This window comes from Rana temporaria, chromosome 1 (assembly GCF_905171775.1).
Source record: "Rana temporaria chromosome 1, aRanTem1.1, whole genome shotgun sequence".
NCBI classification, from domain to species: domain Eukaryota; kingdom Metazoa; phylum Chordata; class Amphibia; order Anura; family Ranidae; genus Rana; species Rana temporaria.
The window spans coordinates 245,531,486-245,554,335 of NC_053489.1; the positions used below are offsets into that span (position 1 = coordinate 245,531,486).

At 41.5% G+C, this 22,850-nt stretch overlaps 1 protein-coding gene and 1 long non-coding RNA gene across 2 annotated transcripts; both read left to right on the forward strand.

Annotated features, from left to right (window-relative positions):
* Positions 1-2,232: 2,232 nt before the first annotated feature.
* LOC120924870 lies at positions 2,233-14,543 on the forward strand. The gene is made up of 3 exons (XR_005746460.1): positions 2,233-2,473; positions 12,984-13,019; positions 14,010-14,543. It is a non-coding gene; the product is annotated as an uncharacterized LOC120924870 (long non-coding RNA).
* Positions 14,544-14,994: 451 nt separating this feature from the next.
* LOC120946039 (olfactory receptor 5V1-like) lies at positions 14,995-15,921 on the forward strand. Its single transcript, XM_040360772.1, has one exon. The coding sequence runs from the start codon at positions 14,995-14,997 to the stop codon at positions 15,919-15,921; it is 927 nt and encodes a 308-aa protein (XP_040216706.1).
* The last annotated feature ends 6,929 nt before the right edge of the window (positions 15,922-22,850 follow it).

Here is a 22,850-nt window from a genome sequence, read left to right on the forward strand (position 1 = left end):
TGGATAAAATGTAATTAAAACCTCATAATAGGATTTAACAGTCCAGGAAGTCCATAATAGGTTTTCAGTCAGTACTTGGAGGCAGCACCCTTAGAGCGAAGTGGTGGACTCTGTAGGTTAAAGCAGGAACAGAGGGGCACCAAACTAAGTGCATCATTAAAATTGTTGGTTTAATAAATAAAAGCAGGTGAAGATATGCTCACGCATTCACAAACATGACTTTTTTAAACAGAGCTACTGCACCGGCTAATTGCTGTTTTGTCTACAGCGTTCTGTGAGTGTGTTCCTGATTCCTGGGTTTGACCTCTGATCTTGGCGCAGACTACTGGACTGATCATAGGCGCTCATACCTCGCCTTGTTCTTGTGGTTACTGTCTCACTATCAGTAGTCCCCAAGCCAGAGCTGCACGAGAGGCCTTTCTCTGCACGTCGGGCTCACTAACTAGGTATGTGGCTGTCAGAGGGAAGTAATAATCTGTACGATGTTTATGGTTAGCAAAAATTTACAGACATCCTGCCAGAATCTCAATTAGATCATTTCAGCTCTGATAAAAGCCTGGGTACTGGTATCTGCTGTCCCTAAGTTGAGATTACAGGCTCTTTTAAATGTGACTAAGTTAGAAGGCTATGGAGATACACTCCTAGCTTCTGCAATGTTTACTGTTCTACAAAACCGTCATGGCCGACCTATGATTCCTGAACAAGATGGCCACCAGACACAGCTTTTTGTGTGCCCATTACATGATATCATTACAGTATTAATGTGTCGTTTATTTACAGTATGTTAACTTTAATTGTTCTGATGTAAAAGTTATCTACACACTGTGGCGTTATTCATTTGGATTAAAATAAAGATCAACATGTGCTTTTTTTTGTATAACATTAAAAGTCTTTCTCCCTATCCCAGGTCAAGGGGTCTTTCTTGTATAGCAGGTAAAACCCAACAGGGGTTGTAATCATTTCCCATTCATTTCAAAACTGCTAACATGGTAAAAATGCTATGCACATAGATGGATAGAATTCTGACTAATAAACATTTCCCAAACTAAGTCCCCTTCTAGTTTCATATAACAAGTCTGATTTAACCTTTAAACAACAACGCTGTTTTTTGGCAGTTGTTGCAATAGTCAGTTTTTTTATTGATGGGAAATTTGATTAAAGCGGAGTTCCGCCCAATTTTTTATTTTTTTTTTAAGCCAGCAGCTACAAATACTGCAGCTGCTGACTTTTAAAATAAGGACACTTACCTATCCAGGGCACCCGTGATGTCGGCACCTGAAGCCAATCTGTCCCTCGCCTTGCGGCTTCACAGCCTGGTTCTCTACTGCGCATGCACGACTCACGCTGCGCTATCCCACTGGTCCCTGCTGTCTTCTGGGACCCGCGTGTCTCCCAGAAGACAGCGGGGGGACGGAGGAGGCACTGGATGTGGCGTAGATAGCTGCGGGTGGCTTGGCTATCTATCTATCAATCTATCTATCTGTCTATGTGGAAGCAAAATACCTGTATTGGACAGGTATCTGCTCCCCCTTCCCCCCTGAAAAGTGCCAAATGTGACACCGGAGGGGGGGGGGGAGATTCCGAAAAGTGGAAATTCCATTTTTGAGTGGAAATCCATTTTAAGGATTAAAATAAGTAAAAAAAACAAACAGATCAAATAAACAAAAAAAAAAAAAAGAATTTACAGGATATTAGTATATGGTATGGTTATCTCAGGTATTATACAATCCTTAATGTTGTAACTGTTATTCTTCACATTATTACTTTTCTTACGTGGTTTGGGATCCTAGGATGGGATTTGTCTTTGGAAAATTAAGAACTGATATGAATTTATAAACTAATTTACCTTGAAAAAAAATGTAAAACATGCTTGTTAGTAACATCATTTACTAATTATGTTGATAAGCACATACACACAACACATGAAAAGGGTATTTTCTGTGAGTAATATTCAGTACTGCACAGCTAGGCAATTTTCTGTTTTATTCTTACTGTCCAGGTTTTAGAGTTCAGTCTGCTGTTTGTCAAAGAGTGTTTTGCATATGGGCAAGTATTTTTCTCTGGGAATTTTCTCCTTTAACAGTGTTAATATTAAAGCCTTAGTTTAGTTTTAAGAAAAACAGAAGCAATGTTACAGTACGATCAATGTGATGTTCTCCCCAGGGCCGCTGATAAGCCAGTACAAATGGCCCTGTTGTAACAGGCCTGGCCAATCTGAACAGAGTGAAAAAAATGAAAAGTCTTTCTCCAACTCCCTCCTCATCTGCTCCTCCCTCAGCCGTTCTCAATGAGCATGCACTCTGGGCTAAACATCTCAGAGGCGGAGCCTGACTGTGGGATCCTGTAGTTTGAGTGGACGGGATGGGGGTGTGGCCGGCTTTGAGGATGATCGTTCCTGGCTTCTTCTGGTGTGCACACATGAGCTGCATTAACAATATGGTGGCAATGGATCTGAATTCTCAGGGGACTGCAGGTTAGCCCCGTCACATTAACTGCAATGTAAAGTTTAATGTCTGCTTTTTCATGTAGCACAGCTGTCCTGACTGTGAGATATTGGGTTTTAAACTGCACTGCCCAATTTCTCACAGAAGTGCTACATAAAAAAGAAATGCCATCAATGTCAGCAAACCCCACTTTTTATTACTTCTATCTAAATTTTTAGATCACTGGTTCACACCATGTATGGACCTGAATCAAACAGGAACGCACACTGCGTTCCTGTGCAATTCACGTGTGGGTCTGTGCAGTGCAATTTCAAGCTCATTCATTTTGAATGGGCTAAAATTGCAATGCACCAAAAGTACTGTATGCACTACTTTTTAAAATGCACTGCAACCAGATCACATGGTGATCCAGGGTTGGCAGGATCAGGACAAACACACTATGTTTGCGACATGCGTTTGAGGTGTCATTAACTTTTTATTGACACCTGCTGCAGATCGCAAAAGCAATGCATTTTGCATGCAAGTTGAATTGTACAGAAATCCACAGCACATTCCTTCACAATTTAGATTCAGGCATGGTGTGAACCGGGCCTTAGACATAATATTACTTCTCATTAAAAGTTTAGAATTTGTTTTTTCTTTTAAAAGTGGGCTTAGCTTTTTCATGTAGAAATGTTTGACTGTGAGAAATTGGACAGTGCAGTTTTGAACGCAGCACAGTATCATCTGCATCCTACACACAGTCATCTTATGCCTCGTACACACGGGCAAACATGTACGATGAAAACGGTCCGCCGGACCGTTTTCAGCGGAGATGCCCGCCCGGAGATTTCTGTATGATGGCTGTACACACCATCATACAGAAATGAGAGACAATCCGCGTGGACAGACAGCGCGGTGACGTGTTCGCGCCGTCGCGGCGACGTGCGCGACGCTGAAAGGTCAATGATTCCACGCATGCGTCAAAGTCATTCGACACATGCGAGGGATGGCGGCCGCTCGGACATGTACGGTAAGTCTGTACAGACGAACGAACATGTCCGACGGACAGGATTCCAGCGGGCATGTTTCTAAGCAAGTTTAGAAACATTTGCCCGCTCGAAAACGGTCTGGCGGGCAAATGTACGCTGGAATCCTGTCCGATCGGCCGTACACACGACCGAACATGTCTGCTGAAACTGGTCCGCGGACCAGTTTCAGCAGACATGTTCGGTCGTGTGTAAGGGGCCTTAGACTCTAAACACATCCCTTTAAGCCATGCCCAATAATTAAGCGTAAACGAAAAGTGGGTATACTGCGCTGCTTATAAAAGTGTGAGACCAGCTGCTAACAAAGCTAATAAAGACAAATCAGCTAGGCAAAAGTAGAAAACAAAAATGTGTAGCGCTACGGTCAAATAAATATATAGTAATATGAATAGTGATTTTTCCTGTAAACAAAAAATAAATCACATGGAAATTCATGGATGATGTGTTAGTAACACATCATCTGGTGATGATGTGTTACTAACACGAAATGCGTTGGGTCGTCTCCACTGCCGCCTCAAACCATTTTTACCATGCGATTTTAATTCAGGATACATGTGAGTGTACTTGACTATTTTAAATAAATTACATCGTTTTTCATTGGATTACACTATGTGGCTATCTTTCTTCCCTTGCCTTTTCTAAACTACCCGGCTCACTGCGGAGCTCTATGGATCAAAGGCTTTCTCGTTACATTGTTATACATGAAGTGACAGCACCTGACTTCTAACAAAGGCCCTGGATGTTTGTACCGTCTGATCCGTGTACTCTACCTAGTACCATAAGCCTATTTAGACTTGTAGTGACGTATGTCAGCTCAAGTCCATCAGCTCTGGTAAGCTTCCATTTATCCCTATTGGTGGCGGTGATCACTCACACTTGAATATATATACTTGGAGTATCATCAAGATTCGCTCCACCTTGCACGTAGTGATTTGTTTTTATGGACTTTATTGCACATATTGGACTTTTCTTTCCACTTGTTTCATTTATGAAATTCCATACAGGAATTTCCATGTGATTTATCTTTTGTTTACAGGAAAAATCACTATTCATATTACTATATATGTATTTGACCGTAGCGCTACACATTTTTGTTTTCCAATAATTAAGCGTAATTTAAACCACGTCCGTTTTTCAGCTCCATGTGGCACATATATTTAAATTAGCCAAGCCCACAATTTAGCCTTTATGTATACCTTAGCCTCTCTGTAAAGGGGTGAGACCAGGCTTGGGGCTGAAGGATGGACCAGGGGTGGGGCTGAAGGGGGTCCCGTCAGGTAAGCTGATTTATATCAGCTGCCCTGGTTCTCTTTGTGCTGCTGCCTCCTGGTTTAGGTGAAATCTTCCTCCTCTAATCCTCCACCTCCGCAACCATTATGCGTCAGGGGTTAACAGAACTGGGGGAGCTGTGGCAGGTGATTGGAAGCCCCCTACCCCTCCATTCACACCTTTGGGAGGGGTACATCCTGTTTCACTCATAGAAGCTTGAGTTGGACGGAAAGGGCAGACATAGTCAGGCACATTTGATTAGTACCTGTCACAGTAATTTCTGTGTTTTAGTTTAGGCATGAATATTAGTTAAAACCTCCAAACAGAATATCTATTCCGAAAGCAGGGTTCCTTGAGAACAAAATGGTGGTAGATCCTTTTTTCAATGTCACACAATATTAGTGCAATGGTTTATCAAGTGTAAATTCTCAGTTGGAAATAAAATAATGTTAATTTTAGTGCACAAAAAAGCAGCACATTACATATTTTTTGTATACTGTAAAAGATTAAGTTCCTTTGAGTAAATAAATATCAAGCCTCAAAATTGTGTGCACCGCGAAATAGTGACAGTGTTGGTACCCATATTTTATGTAGTCGACATTTTAAAAGCCCCTACAGGACATCGGTTTAGGGCAGGGGTGCCCAACTAGTGGCTCGGGAGCCACGTGTGGCCCGCGGAGCCCTCTAATGTGGCCCGTGACCTCCTGCTCTGGGATTGGTTTGGCAAGATCAGATCACAGATTGCCGACCCGCCATCCCAGAGTATCAGTGTTGTAAATAAAGCCGGCAGTAGAGAAAGCAAGCAGCTGCAGAGCAGACCTGCATAAGCTGATGCTTCCCATACAGCGCCAGCTCCTGTCACAATCAATACCAAATGATCTCTGCCTAGGACAGCAAGAACCAGGGAAAACTGAATGGAAGACTGTTATTAAAGGTAAGTTTATTACTGAAATCACAGTGTCTATATGGGTATATCTGTTCGGCAGTGATTACTAGGCTGCTTTTAAACTAATCCTGCACCTGCAGGTTATCTGCACTGAGCTATAGAATTCTGTTATTATCTGGGTTTGGTATTCTTTCAGAAAGTGCACTATACCATCAGGATGTGATAAAAGTCTACAGCAAAGTGCAGCTAACCTGCAGGAAAGCCACGTGTGCACGTGGCGCATCAGTGTGAAAGCAGCCTTAGGACCCAATCAGACCATCCATTCACCCCTGCTTACCTCCAATCCGATACGCTTAAAAAAGGAAAAAAAAAGAAGGGGATCTGTCCCCTTTCAACTGGGCAGATTGAATTGGAGGGCCCATAGAGTAGCGTGGGCTATGTCTGGATCCGTTCTGCATATGCAGCATTGACACAGACCTGTCTTCCGCCCATTCCACTTATTTTGGCCCGCAAACAGTTACTAAGTCGCTTTAATGGCCCTCGTTCTTCAAATGGGTTTAGGGTCAACCATGAATAATGGCTTTAGAAATATTGCTCTTACCCTTGGGTATTTAGTGATATGGAACATGTGTAGCACAATATATTTTGTATGTAGACACCCCTGATATGTGCATTTACATACCTACAGTATGTACCTATGTTCATGAATATAGAGCAGGGTGGGCTCCTTTATTGGGAGGGGGAGCGGGTTTGGGGCTTGGCTGTTAATTTGTTATGCTTTTTTTTCACTTATTCCACCCCCCCAATGCAACTGGTGTATCACACATGTTGTGGCAGTAAAAAGGTAGGGATCAGAGCAATTTTTACATTACCAGTATGAGCATGTTTATTTTCCAAAAACTTGTTTTTGTTAACCAAGAAAGCCACACTATTTCTCCTTTGTTTTTCTGACTGAAGTTTCCTAGATTCCTATTCCTGATCCCTAATGCTGGGTACTGACGAGCAAACATGTACGATGAAACCGGTCCGTCGGACCGTTTTCACCGTACATGTCTGCCCGGGGATTTCTGTATGGTGGCTGTACTCACCATCATACAGAAATCCGCACGTAAACAATACGCGGGGCGTGTCCGCGCCGTCGCTGCGACGATGACGCGGCGACGTGGGCGGGCCTGCCAGTTAAATGCTTCCACGCATGCGTCAAAGTCATTCGACGCATGCGAGGGATGGCGGGCGCTCGGACATGTACGGTAGGTCTGTACAGACGACCGAACATGTCCGAGGGGACAGGATTCCAGCGGGCTGTTTTAAAGCCCAGAAATATTTGCCCGCTGGGAAAAGGCCCGGCGGGCAAATGTTTGCTGGAATCCTGCCCGCTCGGGCCTACACACGACCGAACATGTATGCTGTTTCAGCAGACATGTTCGGTCGTCTGTACGGGGCCTAATGTTAATATTTAACCACTTGAAGACCAGACTGTTTCACCCCCTTTTAGTCCAGATCATTTTTAAGTTTTCAGCACTGTCAGTTTGAATTACAATTACTAAGTCATGCAACACTGTACCTAAATACATTTTATATTTATTTTTTTGAGACAAATAGAGCTTTTTTTTTTTTGGTATTAAATCACCACTGTGTTTTATTTTTTACTATATAATAAAAAAAATACAAAAAAAATAAATACATTTTGCATAGTTCTATTATAAAACTTTGCAAATAAATTACCTTTCTTCTTAAATTTGATAGCATTTTTATAGCACTGATTGATGTAGAAATGTCAATGGTCCCAAAACAGTGCCAAAAGTCTCCTATCTGTCCACCGCAATGTTGCAGTCCTGCTAAAAATTGCAGATCACCGGCATTACTAGTAAAAAAAAATAATAATAAAAATGCCATAAATCTATCCCCAATTTTTTAGACGCTATAACTTTTTGGAGAAACCAATCAATATTCGCTTATTGTGATTTTTTTACCCATAATATGTAGAAGAATACATATTGGCCTAAACTGATAAAGAATTGATAAAAAAAAAAAATGGGATATTTATCATAGCAAAAAGTAAAAAATATCATTTTTTTTTTTTAAATTGGCGCTTTTTTTGCTTATAGCGCAAAAAATAAAACCACAGAGGTGATCAAATACAACTAAAAGAAAGCTCTATTTGTGGGAAAAAAAAGGATGTCAGTTTTGTTTTGGTACAGCGTCGCACGACCGCGCAATTGTCAGTTAAAGAGACGCAGTGCCATATTGCAAAAAATGGCCTGGTCATTACGGGGGAAAAAATTTTGGTCTGTAAGTGGTTAAGCAAACAGTAAGGCTTATGAAAAAAACAAACAAAAAAATGTTGTGGGGTGACTAGGGTCCCTCCCAAAATTAATTTAAATGTCATTGTTAAAGTTCAATGTTAGTTTACATATGCTTCACCCCTAAACTTAACCCCCTCAACCCCTTAACTTATAACTTAACACTTAAAAAAATATTTATGCCGCCGTAGCGTATCTTCTTTACGCTACGCCGACGCAGCGCAGAGAGGCAAGCACCGAATTCACAAAGTACTTGCCACCAAATCTGCGCTGGGTTTCTTAGGCGTAAGTCATCGTAAGTGGAAGTGGGTGTGAGCCATGCAAATGAGGCGTGACCCCATGCAAATGATGGGCCAAGCGCCATAAAGATACGAATAACGAACGGCGCATGCACCGTCCCGTGGACGCATTCAGTGCGCATGTGTAGAATCACGTCGGAACTACTCCCTAAGATACGACGGATCACTGCCTACGACGTGAACGTAACCTACGCCTAGTCATATTCACGTACAACTTAAACGACAAAAGATACGACGGCTTGTGTTCCCTGGTCCATACATTTGCATGGGTTGCGCCTCATATATGGGGAATAACTTTACGCCGGACGTACGACTTACGCAAACCGCGTAAATATGCCCCCACGATACGACGGCGTAGGCAAGTTACGTTGGTCGTAGAAAGCCTATTTTTAGGCGTATCTTAGTATGTGGGTCGGCGCATAGATACGACGGCGCACATTTGTACTTACGTTGGCGTATCTTGAGATACGTCGGCGCAAGTGCTTTGTGAATACGGGCCATACTCTCTGTAAAAAGGTACTACAGCGCTATTACTAAAACCATATAAAATACTAAAGATAAGCTGCAGACACGTGAGGTGCACAAAACCAAAGTGAATAAATAAGAAAATATTGTGTTGCGCTGATAATCAAGTAAAAAATTGCATACATATATATATATATATATATATATACCATATACATAAATAAGAACCCCCTGCACCTCAAATCAGGGAGGTATATGTGCAAAAGATAAACAAAAACCACTCAAAAACTATAATGTGAAAAAATTCAAATAGAACCAGCAAAAATAGTTCATGGAAAAAACACAGTTCAGTACATAGGCTAATAGGAGACAGGTGTGAGATCCACAATCCTCTGGTGTGCAGCTGTCATTATAGCAAACCTTTCCCTTCTGGACTCCCCGATTAACACAGGATATCAGCCGCTCATAAGGAGAAAAGAAAGATATATGGTGCAAATAACGTAATAAAATGGGAAATGAACCCTGCAATACAATGATTGCACTCACGGAACCTCGATGGTAAAAAGGCTCAACTGCAATCAGTCATTGAACGCCGCTCAGTGCTACGATCTCCTCAGAAGGACGGATTCGACCGTCGATCGCGTCACCCGGCTTCTCCCCCGCGCGTATCGTCAATAGCCACTTGACTTATTCATGGGTTGCCATACTCTCTGCTCCCCCCCTTCTCCCTCCAACCTAAAGCAACGCACCTCTCAGATCCCTAATTAATACTTCCCTGTATCTCCCAGCTGCAGACCACTATCCTCAAAAAAGAAGGAACAAAGCTTAGGAGTAGGGATGAGCCAACAGTTCACAGCAAACTTTTGGCCAAGAGCTGAAAGAGCTGAAAATCATATATATAGAACCAGCATTTCTACTCCTTTTCTACTGCTTCTATATATGATGGCATTCATCTGTCACTGGCTGTTAGGGAAGCACCCACTGCATCCCTAGGAACCATTGATGTCACCAAGAATCTCTGTTCATCGAACCAAAGTAGCGGGGCAGTGGTGACATTATATCCCAAATATGGGCCATATTTTGTCGGTGATGTCACCACTATTCTTGCTCCTTCCCTTTTATAGATAGATACAGCTTGGGCAGCTGTCTTTCAGCTATGAGTACTGTTGGCATCAGCCATGTATGCCAGGTTGACAGGTATTTTTTGTGGTGAGTCTACATGCCGTGGGGCATCATGAATGACAATGGATTTACAATGAGGGACATATATTGAGGTACCTCCTTATCCATACCACATTCCAAGACTAAGTGGATTTACATTGTGGCACTTCTTTTTTTTATTAACCACTTGCCAACCGTGCTATAGCTGAAAGACAGCTACAGCTACAGCGCGGTCATCCAGTCTGGAAAGGGTGTCTATTGACGTCCTCTCAGAACCCCCGCCCGCATGCTCTGTGATCGCTGTGTCCTTTAAAAGCTGATCACAGATCAAGGTGAAGGGTCAATCACAGCGACCCTTTACCATGTGATCAGCTGTGTCCAATCACAGCTGATCCCATGTAAACAAATGCCAGTTCGGCATGTCCTTTCCTCAGTGCTGTCGCTGTGTGAGGAAATAAAAAGACAAACCTGGATATCCTGTGACAGCACACATTTACACTAATAATCAGTGCCCAGATTATCAGGGCAGCCCCATCAGTGCCAATTAGTGTCCATCAATTCAGCATATCACTGCCCAATAGTGCAGCATATCAGTGCCACCTATCAGTGCCCATCAGTGCAGCCTCATTAGTGCCTTCTTATAAGCGCCCATCAATGACCATCAGTGAAGCTTATCAGTGCCCATCAGTGCCGCATTATCAGTGCCCATCAGTGCAGCCTCATCAATGTCCACCAGGGCCCATCAGTGCAGCCTATCAGTGCCTATTGGTGCAGCCTCATCAGCAGACATCAGTGAAGAAGAAAAATTACTTATTTAGAGAATGAATCAAATAAAAAAAAAATATTTTCAAAATTTACATTTGTTTAGCAAAAAATAAAAAACCCAGTGGGGATTAAATACCACCAAAAGAAAGCTCATATGGGTACAGTGCGCAATTGTCATTCAAAGTGCAATAGAATTGGAAGCTGAAAATTGACCTGGGCAGAAAGCGGGTAAAAGTGCGCTGTAGGCAAATGGTTAAAGGAAATGTCAAAAACTGTGTGTATTTATTATTCATCCATCAGATCTTTTTTTTATTTTTATATGCAAACATTAACCACACGTCCCTGGACGTCCTGTTGTTGTCAGCGGGGAAACAACGTGCCCGGCGCATCGCTCGGGAGCCGATGCGTGTGCCTGGCGGCCGTGATGTCCGCCAGACACCCGCGATCGTCGGTGACACAGCAGGGACGTGGAGCTCTGTGTGTAATCACAGATCTCCAGGTCCTGTCAGGGAGAGAGGAGACCGATCTGTGTCTCTTGTACATAGGGACACAGCATCGGTCACCTCCCCCAGTCAGTCCCCTCCCCCCACACAGTAAGAACACACCCAGGGAATACATTTAACCCCTTCCTCACCCCCTAGTGTTAACCCCTTCACTGCCAGTCACATTTATACAGTAATTAGTGCATTTTTATAGCACTGATCGCTGTATAAATGTGAATGGTCCCAAAATTGTGTCAAAAGTGTCCGATACGTCTGCTGCAATATCGCAGGCCTGACAAAAAATCGCAAATCGCCGCCATTACTAGTAAAAAAAAAAAAAAAAACATAAATCTATGCTCTATTTTGTAGGCGCTATAACTTTTGCGCAAACCAATCAATATACGCTTATTGCGTTTTTTTTTAACAAAAATATGTAGAAGAATATGTATCGGCCTAAACCGAGGGAAATTTCGTTTTTTAATTGGGATATTATTTTAACAAAAAGTAAAAAATATTGTGTTTTTTTTCAAAATGTTCTGTTTTTTTATGTTTATAGCGCAAAAAATAAAAATCGCAGAAGTGATCAAATACCACCAAAAGAAAGCTCTATTTGTGGGAAAAAAATTATAAAAATATAATTTGGGTACAGTGTTGTATGACCGCGCAATTGTCATTCAAAATGCGTCAGCGCTGAAAGCTGAAAATTGGTCTGGCACGAAGGGGGTTTAAGTGCCCAGTAATGAAGTGGTTAAAACAATACAAACAAATTGTTTAAACAGAATCACATTAAACCAAACACAACCCCCCCCCCAAAAAAAACACAGTCTGTCTGCGGGCAACAAAAAGTGCACGCCTTATTGTGTTACCAATAGGAGAGGTATAAGTAGACGTGTCACAGTAGCCCAGTAGACATATAAGTGGTTCAACCAAAATGTTAATATCCAATAGTCCATTTAAAGTACCAATCACCTCTGCCCAGTATCTTTGGAGTTTTGGGCACCTCCACAAAGGGTGTTTTAGCGTACCTATGTTACCACATCTAGCACAGGCTGGCTCAGATCTAAGTCCAATTGCATACAGAAATAAAGTAAGAAGTATTCAATTTTTATTAATAAAAAGAATTATAAAAACAGGATATCCAAATACATCATAAAAGGTGCATGGTAACAATCCATGTATATCACCAACATACATGTCCCCTGCTAGGGAGGATCAAGATATGGTGGATTCCCACGAATATCATTGTTCTCAACATGTTTTGCAGAATTCTACCGCTTCATCAGGTGAATATCTGTAATCAATCATTGGGATAGTAAACACCAAATATCACAATATATGAGGAGTTATTGAACAATCAATAAGGTAGAATGGGGGAAAAAGGGAGATCAATGTCACTTACCAGGGACCCAAACCTAACCAGAGCCAGAGCATCACCAGAGTTCCCCCACGGCGGCTAAGGGGGATGTGCAAAAATGGACGGATGTCCATATTAAATAATGACAGTGTATGAGTGGACAATAAATAATGACAGTGTGTGAGTGGACAATAAATAATGACAGTGTATGAGTGGACAATGATCAACCATAAGAGGACAATTGGAAAGGACAGGGAAGGAAAGGGAGAGGGGGGAGAGAGGAAAGGAAACAAGGGAAAAATAGGACAGGGGAGGGAAAAGGGAGGAGAAAGGAAAGGAGGAGTTAGGGATTGGAAAAAAAGGAAAAAAATCCAATTCCCTAACCATTCTTTTACTTTCCCCTCCCTTTTGCCTCCTCTGTCCTATTTTTCCCTTGTTTCCTCTTCTCTCTTTTCTTCCTACCCTTGTCCTCTTATGGTTAAACATTGTCCACTCCTACAACCCCATTGTTTTCTGTTTTTGTATAGGTTTGCCCATGACATCAATACCAGACCGGATAGAAGGTAGGAGACACGGGCCTCTGGGTAGTGTATACTTACCTTTTTTTCAAAGGTAAGTATACTACATCTGCTTTTTCTGGGAATTTGCATTTTCATTTGTTTAGAGAACTGACATGGCTTCTTAAAGCGTAGTTTAGATTTGTGGCATTCATACCTCTGGCTTATATACAGTAGTCTATCAAAGTACCACTTAGATTGTTAGGAATAAAGGGCCAGATCCACAAAAGGGATACGCAGGCGTATCTGCTGATACGCCGTCGTATCCCTGTTTCTATCTATGTGGCTGATTCATAGAATCAGTTACGCATAGATATTCCTAAGATCCGGCAGGTGTAATAGTTTTACACTGTCGGATCTTAGGATGCAGTACCGCGGCCGCCTCTGGGGGCATTTCTCGTTGAAATTCCGCGTCGGGTATGCAAATTAGCACTTACGGAGATCCACGAAGGTTTTTCCCTTCGTTAATTCTCCGTAAGTGTTAGTTTGCCGTCGCAACATTAGGGCTGCTTTTACAAAGTGTAAACTTAGTACACCATGTAAAAGTATACCCTTCTTTCCCGCGTCGCTGTCAAATTTTTTTTTTTTTTTTTAAATTTCCCGCCGCATCTCTTTTTTACCCGTCGCGATTCACAAAACTCGGCGCAATGTAACGTAACGCAAAGCACACCGGGAAAATAGCGTCGGGAGCATGCGCAGTACGTCCAGCGCGGGAGCGTGCCTAATTTAAATGGGACTCGCCCCATTAGATTGGGCCCGCCTTGCGCCGGACAGATTTAAGTTACACAGCTGCAAATTTCTAGGTAAGTGCTTTGTGGATCGGGCACTTAGGTAGAAATTTTGCGGCAGTGTAACTTAAATCGGAACATTTAAGTTAAGCCCGCTGGTTGTGGATCTGGCCCAAAGTTCTTGTCCTCTAGTACTGTCTTAGCTGCGTGAAGATGATGGCTGCCTGAACTTGTCAATAAATCACTTCTTTATTGCTCTGCTTACCAGACTACAAAATACAACAAGAGGGGTCGTAGTCAATGGAAGAAAGGGACAACATTAAACTGAAATGTCTATGTAACTGTCAAGTGCACTAGATGATGTCCAAAGTAAATTTTCTACAGTAACAGAACTAACATTCTCATTGTATTTTTAAACATTTACAATATTTTTTTTATTCATACAATTCTAAGTAAACGTTTTGTAAACAAGCAGACTTTATTAGTCAATTACAGAAACCCAGGAGTATTTTCACACCAAAAGCCCAGAAGCTCTGTTAATATCTCACAAGCCACACTTAATTATTAAATAGCTAAATAGTTTCATTTCTCTGGTGCTTTCTTAATCTGTTGACATAGAAAAGCTGTTTCAAGAAATCCTATATATTGCATAAGCAGCAAGTAGAAATACATAAGGAAGACATACTGTAACTCATTGAACTATATTTTTTTCAAAATGTCATTATTATCTTGGGTAGGTATGAACCAAGATTTGAAAAAAAACTATTTTTTTCCTATTTCTAGTCCTGGTTCCCTCCTTCCTTGCCCTGTTTTTCTGTGTTCCCCATTGTGTATTTGTGTTCCCCATTTTGTATTTATTGTATATTGTTAGTTGCTAAAAAGGCTTTGTGTTACCTAGTTAGGTTGTTTATTAGGATTTTTTGTCAGTTGGTTCTCTTGCATTTTCAGGTTTGCTGTATATTTTGTTTTTGTTTTACTGCAAATAAATCTTGCTTAAGTCATATATAGTCTGGTCTCAATCTGGTCACAGATCTGGTCTTCCCTGCTGCTGAATGCCTGAAGTTAGTAACCCTGACCCTATTTCAATTTAATCCATCAGACATACTGAAGACCATCAGTGAATCATCATGCTGAATAGGAGAAATGAATATTTTAAAAGAAAAGTTAACTATATTCTATCTATGTACTAGAAATATGCATTGATTGTTCTAATCTATTTTTTTGGATCTAAAGTGAATGTCAGGGTGAGCATAATGAACACAAATCAGACATTGTTCAAAGATTTCTCCATTCTTCCACTAACAGACCAACCTAATTTAAAAGGTGTTCTGTTTTGCACAATACTTTTAATCTACGCACTTGCTCTGTTTGGAAATGTTGCAATCATTTTGGTCTCAAAGTTGGACACAAGCCTTCATATGCCAATGTACTTTTTCTTGAGGAATTTATCCTTTCTGGACATCTGCTATACTTCTACCACAATGCCAAAAATGTTGCAATTGCTCTTAGCAGAGAAAAGATCAATTTCATTCCTTGGGTGTGTAGTTCAAATGTACACATTTATTGCCCTAGTAGGAACTGAGTGTGTTCTCCTTGCAGTAATGTCCTATGACCGTTTTCTAGCTATATGTATCCCTTTGAGATATTCATCTTGTATGACTCACAAAGACTGCATTGCCCTTTCAGCTGTGTCTTGGGTGAGTGGATTGTTGAATTCAGTAGTTCATACTGTGTTCACCTTTCGGCTACATTTTTGTACTTCCAACAAAATCAATTATTTTTATTGTGATATACCTCCAATTCTTTCCATTTCATGTGATAATACTTCAGTTAATGAAAAGCTCCTTTTGTCTATTGGGGTATTTATAGGCTGGACACCATTCTTTTGCATCCTTGTGTCTTACATATATATCATTGTAACTATAATCAAGATGAAGTCCACTGAGGGAAGACAAAAGGCATTTTCTACATGTGGTTCTCACCTAACAGTGGTGATGATATTCTTTGGTAGTGTAATCTTTAGTTATGTGAGACCAATTTCTACATACTCTATGGCCAAAGACAGATTGATTTCAGTTCTTTATAGTGTTGTTTCACCAATGTTAAACCCTATTATATACACAATGAAAAATCAAGATGTTAAAAAAGCTTTTGATAGGCAGTTCATTCAAAGACTATGATTTTCTTAAGACACTTTTACTTAAAAAAAAAAATCTTTACGTAAAAATGTGTCTGGTTTAGGTTTCAGCCATAGCATTGCAATAAATTACACTACATAACAGAACGGTTTGTCAAAAGATACCGATCCAAACCAACAGACTTTATAGGCTCAGTGAAGCAGATACGTGGAGCTTCCACTTTTGGGTGGAAATCCACTTTAATGTCTCTCTGAAAAACAGTACTTGTAAAAGAAAAGTAGCAGAAGAAGTTATCAAGGGGGGTGTAATGGCGCTTGCTGGTAATAAATAAAATAAATATTTAAATAGATAAAGCGTGATTCCAAATCCTGTGAGTCATAGAAAATGTGTTCCACTCCAATTGCTACCCGCCCAACATCAACAGAATGATGTGGAGGGTGAAACGAGTGTAAATTATATAATAATTGGCTAGGGTGATAAATAACCATCCAGAGCCCACTGCTGGTGCACTAACTAAAGGAACATAGAATATCTGAAATAAACTCCATGCAAAAAAAATCATGAAATATATAATAGTGAATGTGTTAAACCAATATAGGATCCAGTGTAAATGAAAACTAGCAAAAATATTTATAAAGAATATAATATTTCCCAAGCAAACAACTATGTGCAGATATTCCCAATAAAGTGCAGTGATGCGAATGCTATAATAAAACAAACTTCATGCATTTAAAATGTGAACGTTTTCTCAGAAGGAATGTCCTTATTATTAAGTGAAACTGTCCATTGACATGCAGAAAAACAAGTGAATAATTGTAGTAAAAGTCCATAAACTTCCAACGTGTATAGTGACACCAAATGATCCACTGCAAACACTGCCAGGTGTTCCACTCAGGGTGACCCTGCTCTACCCCGCCTCTCACCTCTATTGGCTTAGGTAAAAGCCTTCCAATGTACCGCAGCAGCAGCTCACACTCTGGCTTTCACAGCCCCTTGAAAGTAATCCAGGCAGGAAAGTTAGAAAGACAACAGCATGCAGATATAGTCCTCCATCCTCGGCCGCGAGCAGGGATGACGTCACCGGCGGCTCTCCTCCTTTCCTCACACGTATCGTGGCTGTACACGCCACTTAATCATAGGATAGTAAGTAAGATAGTAAGTAGAAGAAGTAGCACTAGAAATACCTAAAACAGCTATTAATTAGGGAATGTGGCAACTGCCCGCACAAGTCTAAATGAGAAAGAAGCAAAATAAAAGTCAAATATATATACAAGTTAATATTTGAGTCACAGAAAAGTCAAGGACCATTTCCCTAAAGAAAAAGACTTCTAAAGCATGTTTTTTCCTAACTATTGTACTCGGTTCAACCATATTCATATTAGTTAATATCTTGACAATGCTGCCTTCTCTCTTCCTTTGAAACCATAGAATCTTTCAGAGTCCTGTTTTCAAAACAGTTTTCTGATATAAGAATTTTAGTGTGTTGGCCTGATTTAACTGTTTATAGTGTCAGGGATGGGCTCAGCCTTCCCCTCTCAGTGCTCAGCTGTGTCAGTTAATTGTCAGCACTCATCGTTCCTCAGTGCCTCACCTGGTAATCAACCAGCCTCTTCTGGCTATTTGAACTGCCTGGTTTATATCTCCCATGCCTTTGCCTTGGTCAACATATCTGAAGATTCTCTGCTGTGTTCCTGTTAAAGGTTTGCCTGGCTGACATCCCTTCTGGTTCCTCATTCTGTTTACTGTCTCCATCTATGCTGATCTCTGGCTTCCTGGTTTACTGGCTTGTACTTACTACCCGCTTTGATTACTGAACCTTGGCTATGTTTTGATTACGTTTACTATTTGCACCATTGTTACCACTATATTAAAAGGTGTGATTTTTTTACTTCATTTTCTGTCTCCGTCTGATTCATGGATTCTGACATACCCTGTATAGGTGTTGCAGATATTCATGTTTTTGTTATAGATAATAATTGATCACTTGTATCACCAGCAGTAGCCATAGGCTGCCAGGAAGTTTAGTTTAAAGAATCTATACACCCCCTACACACACACACACACACACACACCTAAAAAGCTGAAACTTGGCTCCTTTTCAATCCTTGTTGTCCTTGGAATTGCCCCACTAGTGACATCTAAGAGACTACAGGTGATCAAAAGCCAGACAAGCAGAAAGAGTACTAAACTGAATGGCAGTGTCATAGTCAAGGTAAAGTCAGAGGTAAGACCAAGTCATTGAGAGAAGTCGTAGAGAAAAAATGCAGATGTCAGAGACTAGATTCCAGAGAAACAGAACAGCATCTTTGAAGGGTAATTTCCTAATTCCCTGTACAAACAAGGGTGGTTATAAAAATTGTTGATGTTCTAAACACTGACATTTAAAAGGACATATTAAACCCCATTACATTAATTAAATACAATAAAGCCTGTCTTTAAAAATGTGTCATATTGATATATCTATGACATTCTTCAGGCTTTACTTATCTTTTTATATTATTATTATTCTTTATTTATACAAAAGAGCTGAGAGTCCATTAAACCATCAATATTCCACAAAATACATACAAAATCTCTTATAATACTGATACATTTTAGGATAGCTTAATACTCCACAACTAAATACATATATTCCAGCCTCAATAAAGCTCCTTCTTGCCTTCATATTTAAAAAAGGAACTACCGCTAATGCATCAAGATTTACCCAAATGTACTCTTCAATTCCCCTTTTTTAATTTTTGTTTTTATTTATTTTTTAAATGGGAAGGGAGAGAAAAAATGGGAGAAAAAACAAACAAACAAACAAGGACAAGTCCCAGAGGAGGTGGATTACTTACGTGTATTGCTGGAAACGAAGATGGGGGGACCTCACTCCACCAAAAAACTCTCTAGTAGCCTCTTCTGAATATATAAACAGAGTGGAAAGCACTAGGTCCTCCATGGCACCGATACTTCGGACCTTATTAAGCCACATAGCGATGGAAGGAGGTTTAGAATCCCTCCAACACAGGATAATACAGGCTTTGGCGGCATTAACCAAGTGACAAAGTACAGATTTTTTTAATATCTGAAGCAGGATTTGTGAACAGTGGTGCAAGAAAAAAGCAGGATCCTCTGGTGTTGGGAGATCTGTAAGTTTTTGAGAAATACTCTGTACCAATACTGTCTAATCTTTGGGCAAGACCAGAAGATATGAAGTAAAGTCCCCTGTTCCTCTCTACATCGCCAACAGTGGACCAGTGGAATTGACGCGGTATAGTACCAACGCGTAATTTATAATTAGATTCCTGAATTTGCGCACAAATAGATAAGTTCAACGAAATATGAATAATATTCTGACGCTGAGGTGGTGTAAAGGTATTACTGAGATCTCTTTCCCATTTACTATGACCCCGGCATCAAAAAGTCATCCGAGGGAGCAATTAACAAGGCATACATTTTAGAAATAGTATGAAAAAAAGGTTCCTTTTCATCACAGTACAATTCAAATGTAGGCATCAGTGTTGCGAACCTACCAAATGTACTGGCACGACACCCGAAATGTACTGGCACAGCCACGTTTTTACTGGCATTTCACAAAAGTTACTAAATTACATTTTTAGGTGCAAATTTCAGAATTTAGGCTACAAACAAGTACGTTGGGCAAATAGCAATGTGATTTAAGGTAGATATTAAGGTAAAAATACATTTGTTTTTATTTTCGATATATTAAGGGCAAATTATTTAGTCACATCACCCCCTGACTTCATCCCCCTCTGCCACCAACACCCCCTGCCCTCACCCCCCTCTGCAATGCCACAATCTCCCCCTGACTCCAATCTACCCCTGACTCCAATCTACCCCTGACTCCAATCACCCCCTGCCTCCAATCTCCCTCTGCCTCCAATGTCTCCCAGGCCCCCTGCCTCCAATCACCCCCTGCCTCCATCGTCCCCTGCCTCCATCCCCCTTTGCAGTGCCACCAACAACCCCTGTCTCCATCCCCCACCCTCTGCGGTGCCACCAACACCCCCTGCCTCCAATCACCCCCTGCCACTAACACCCCCTGTCTCCAACTCCCCCAGGCCCCCATCCCCCTCTGTGGTGCCACCAACAACCCCTGTCTCCATCCCCCACCCTTGGCGGTGCCACTAACACCCCCTGCCTCCAATCTCCCCCTGCCTCCATATCCCTCTGTGGTGCCACCGCAGCCACCATCACCCCCTGCCTCCAATCACCCCCTGCCTCCAATCTCCATGAGCAGTTCCAAGCCGAATCGATCTTGGCTATTTTTACTTGCACATTCCCGCAACCACAGACATTTACGAACGGGGGGAAAAAGTGCCCGTTTTTACAGACTGTCCGTAAAAATACGGACGGTTGGCAACACTGGTAGGCATAGACCAAATTTGGTACAATCATTTCATTTTCATTCCAGCTGTTTTGATTCAACATCTGCATGGATTGAACATTAGTTGGCTGTGCTATTTGTATTTTTATTGCACTTTGGGCACAGTTATTATATATTTATTTTTTTCTCAGCATTTGAACTGATATTTATACTATGCAGGTATAATGTGAATTTATTTGTTAGATTTGAATTGGGCTTCTAATGCTACAGCAGTGGTGTGTTATACACATTTTTAGATATAGTTGTATGGTGTGGGTCCCATATATAAACTTTATTTACATCAGCACTACTACACAACGCCTGTACAATAGACATTTTGAGCACAAAAGTAATGTCAGCAAACTTCTTTTTTTGATATTGTGTATAGATGTGTTGAGAATAAATATATACCTTTCTGTCAAGTTCTGTCCCTGCCAATCTATTCAACCTCATCCACCATCATGCCAAGATCAAGATACCTTATGATTATGCGTTTCCTCCATTACAATGACAACACCCAGTGCCCTCCCCGAATGACCCATCATATGCCAAATTATTGAAAATTTGGCCATTTCTCTGAGAAATTCCCCCAGTTACCTGAAGGCCCACCAGAAAGCATTCACTCGGATTCAGTGAGCAGACTCCATGAGAAACTCCCCCACCATGAAGCAGGCAGAAAACATCAGAAGAAATGCTGGGTGTGCTCCAGAGGACGATTTAGAAGAGACACCTTATATTATAGTCTCCAAGGTCCTTCCGAATAAGGCCTCTGTATAGGTGAATGTTTCCACCATTACCATACTTCTCTACATTATTAGTAGTGTTGCTCACGAATATGTCATATTCGAGTATTCGCGAATATCTCGAATTTCGCGGTCAAAATTCGCTATTCCGAATATTCGTATTTTTTCAAATTTATTTTTAAAACAGATCACATCCTAGTGATCTCCATCAACGTCTAAAAGCATTGCTGGTATGATTAGAGACCCTGGGCCGAGTAGCTAAGCTGAGGCGATCCTTTTATGTTGCCGAATATTCGCAATCGTGAATATTCGTATTACGAATATTCGCGAATACTTTCTCCGCCCTTCTTTTGCATCAGAGCCAATCAGAGTTCTCCTACCACAGTTGTCAGAGGTTAGCAACCTCCATAGCAACCAATAGGAACCTGCCTGCACGACCAGTATATAAGATCACTCCCAGCAGTATTTCAGTGCAGATTCACAAGGTGGCTAGAGAGAGTGGAGTGTTTCTGTGCGTTTTTCCAGTGTATCACATCTTCAAAGAATTTTCCATCTTTTGTCCCGTGTCATCATTTGCATTTCACCTCTTTAATGAGAATAATAACTGTTTAACATAAAGACATTTAGGCCTTGTACTCATGACCGGATCTGTCCGCTGTAAACTGTCTGACGGACAGTTTCCGGCGAACAAAGCTGATTTGTCTTTTGGTCCGCTGGCTTGTACACACCAGCGGACCAAATTCCCGTCGTACCGGAACGCGTGCACGTAAACCACGTACGACGTCAATATAAAGGGGAAGACCAAAGTCAATGGCGCCGCCCTCTGTTCCTCTTTTGCTAGTTACGGGTTTGCTCGTGTTAGTGAAGGTTTGGTTAGAGCTGATTCACGCTTTTCGGTCTCCACGCTTTTCCAGGTTGTATTCACGGGTTCAGTGCGTGTGCTTGCGGGATCGTAGTTGTCATTCGGCTATAGGCTTGCAGGTTGTTTCTGCTTTTGCAGTTGCGTCCTGTACGCTCGTATCTGTTTGTCACGCATTCTTCGCAGGTAGTGCTGGATTTGCGAGTGCTTTCTGTTGGAGTGTGTTCTTGACTGACCAGCCGGCCGGTTTGAAGCCATGACGGAGCAGCAGCGTCAATTTTCGCGAGTTGGTGCTGTTTATGGGATGGCTGCTGGATATGTTCATCATTCCAGTACTTTGGCCAGAAACAGGGGGCGGAGGCGTTTCTGGACCAAGAATTGGTTGCGCCAGCGTGACCAGTTCTCACATATGCCTCTGCTTAGGGAACTCCAGGAGAATAATCCTAATGACTATAGGAACTTTCTCCGCATGACGGACCCCGTATTCAACCGTCTGCTGGATCTTCTGTCCCCCTATATCACGAGGCAGGACACTGTGATGCGCCAAGAAATCACGGCCGAGCAGAGGCTTATTGCCACGTTGCGGTACCTGGCGACTGGGAGGAGCCTGCAGGACCTCAAGTTCTCGACAGGCATCTCTCTGCAGGCGCTTGGGGTCATCATACCGGATACATGTGTGCTGCCATCATCAAAGTTCTGCAGGAGGAGTATATTAAGGTACGTTTCCTCATTTTAACCTCACAATCTGTCTTTAATAATGTGGGCAACTAACTATTTATTTTATTTCCCAGATATGCTGTGTGTTTAACTAACGTTCCCTTTTCTCCCTATGCATGTTGATATAAGCTTTCCATGTTTTATTCTTGGCCTACCTGCATATTTGTCCCTTACCCAATATTAACCTGTCCAGCATGCTATCCTAGGGACAAACCCACCTTGCCAAATTTGAAAACAGGACTTTTTGGTTTTTCTGTTCCAACCCCCCCCCCCTTAAAACTTT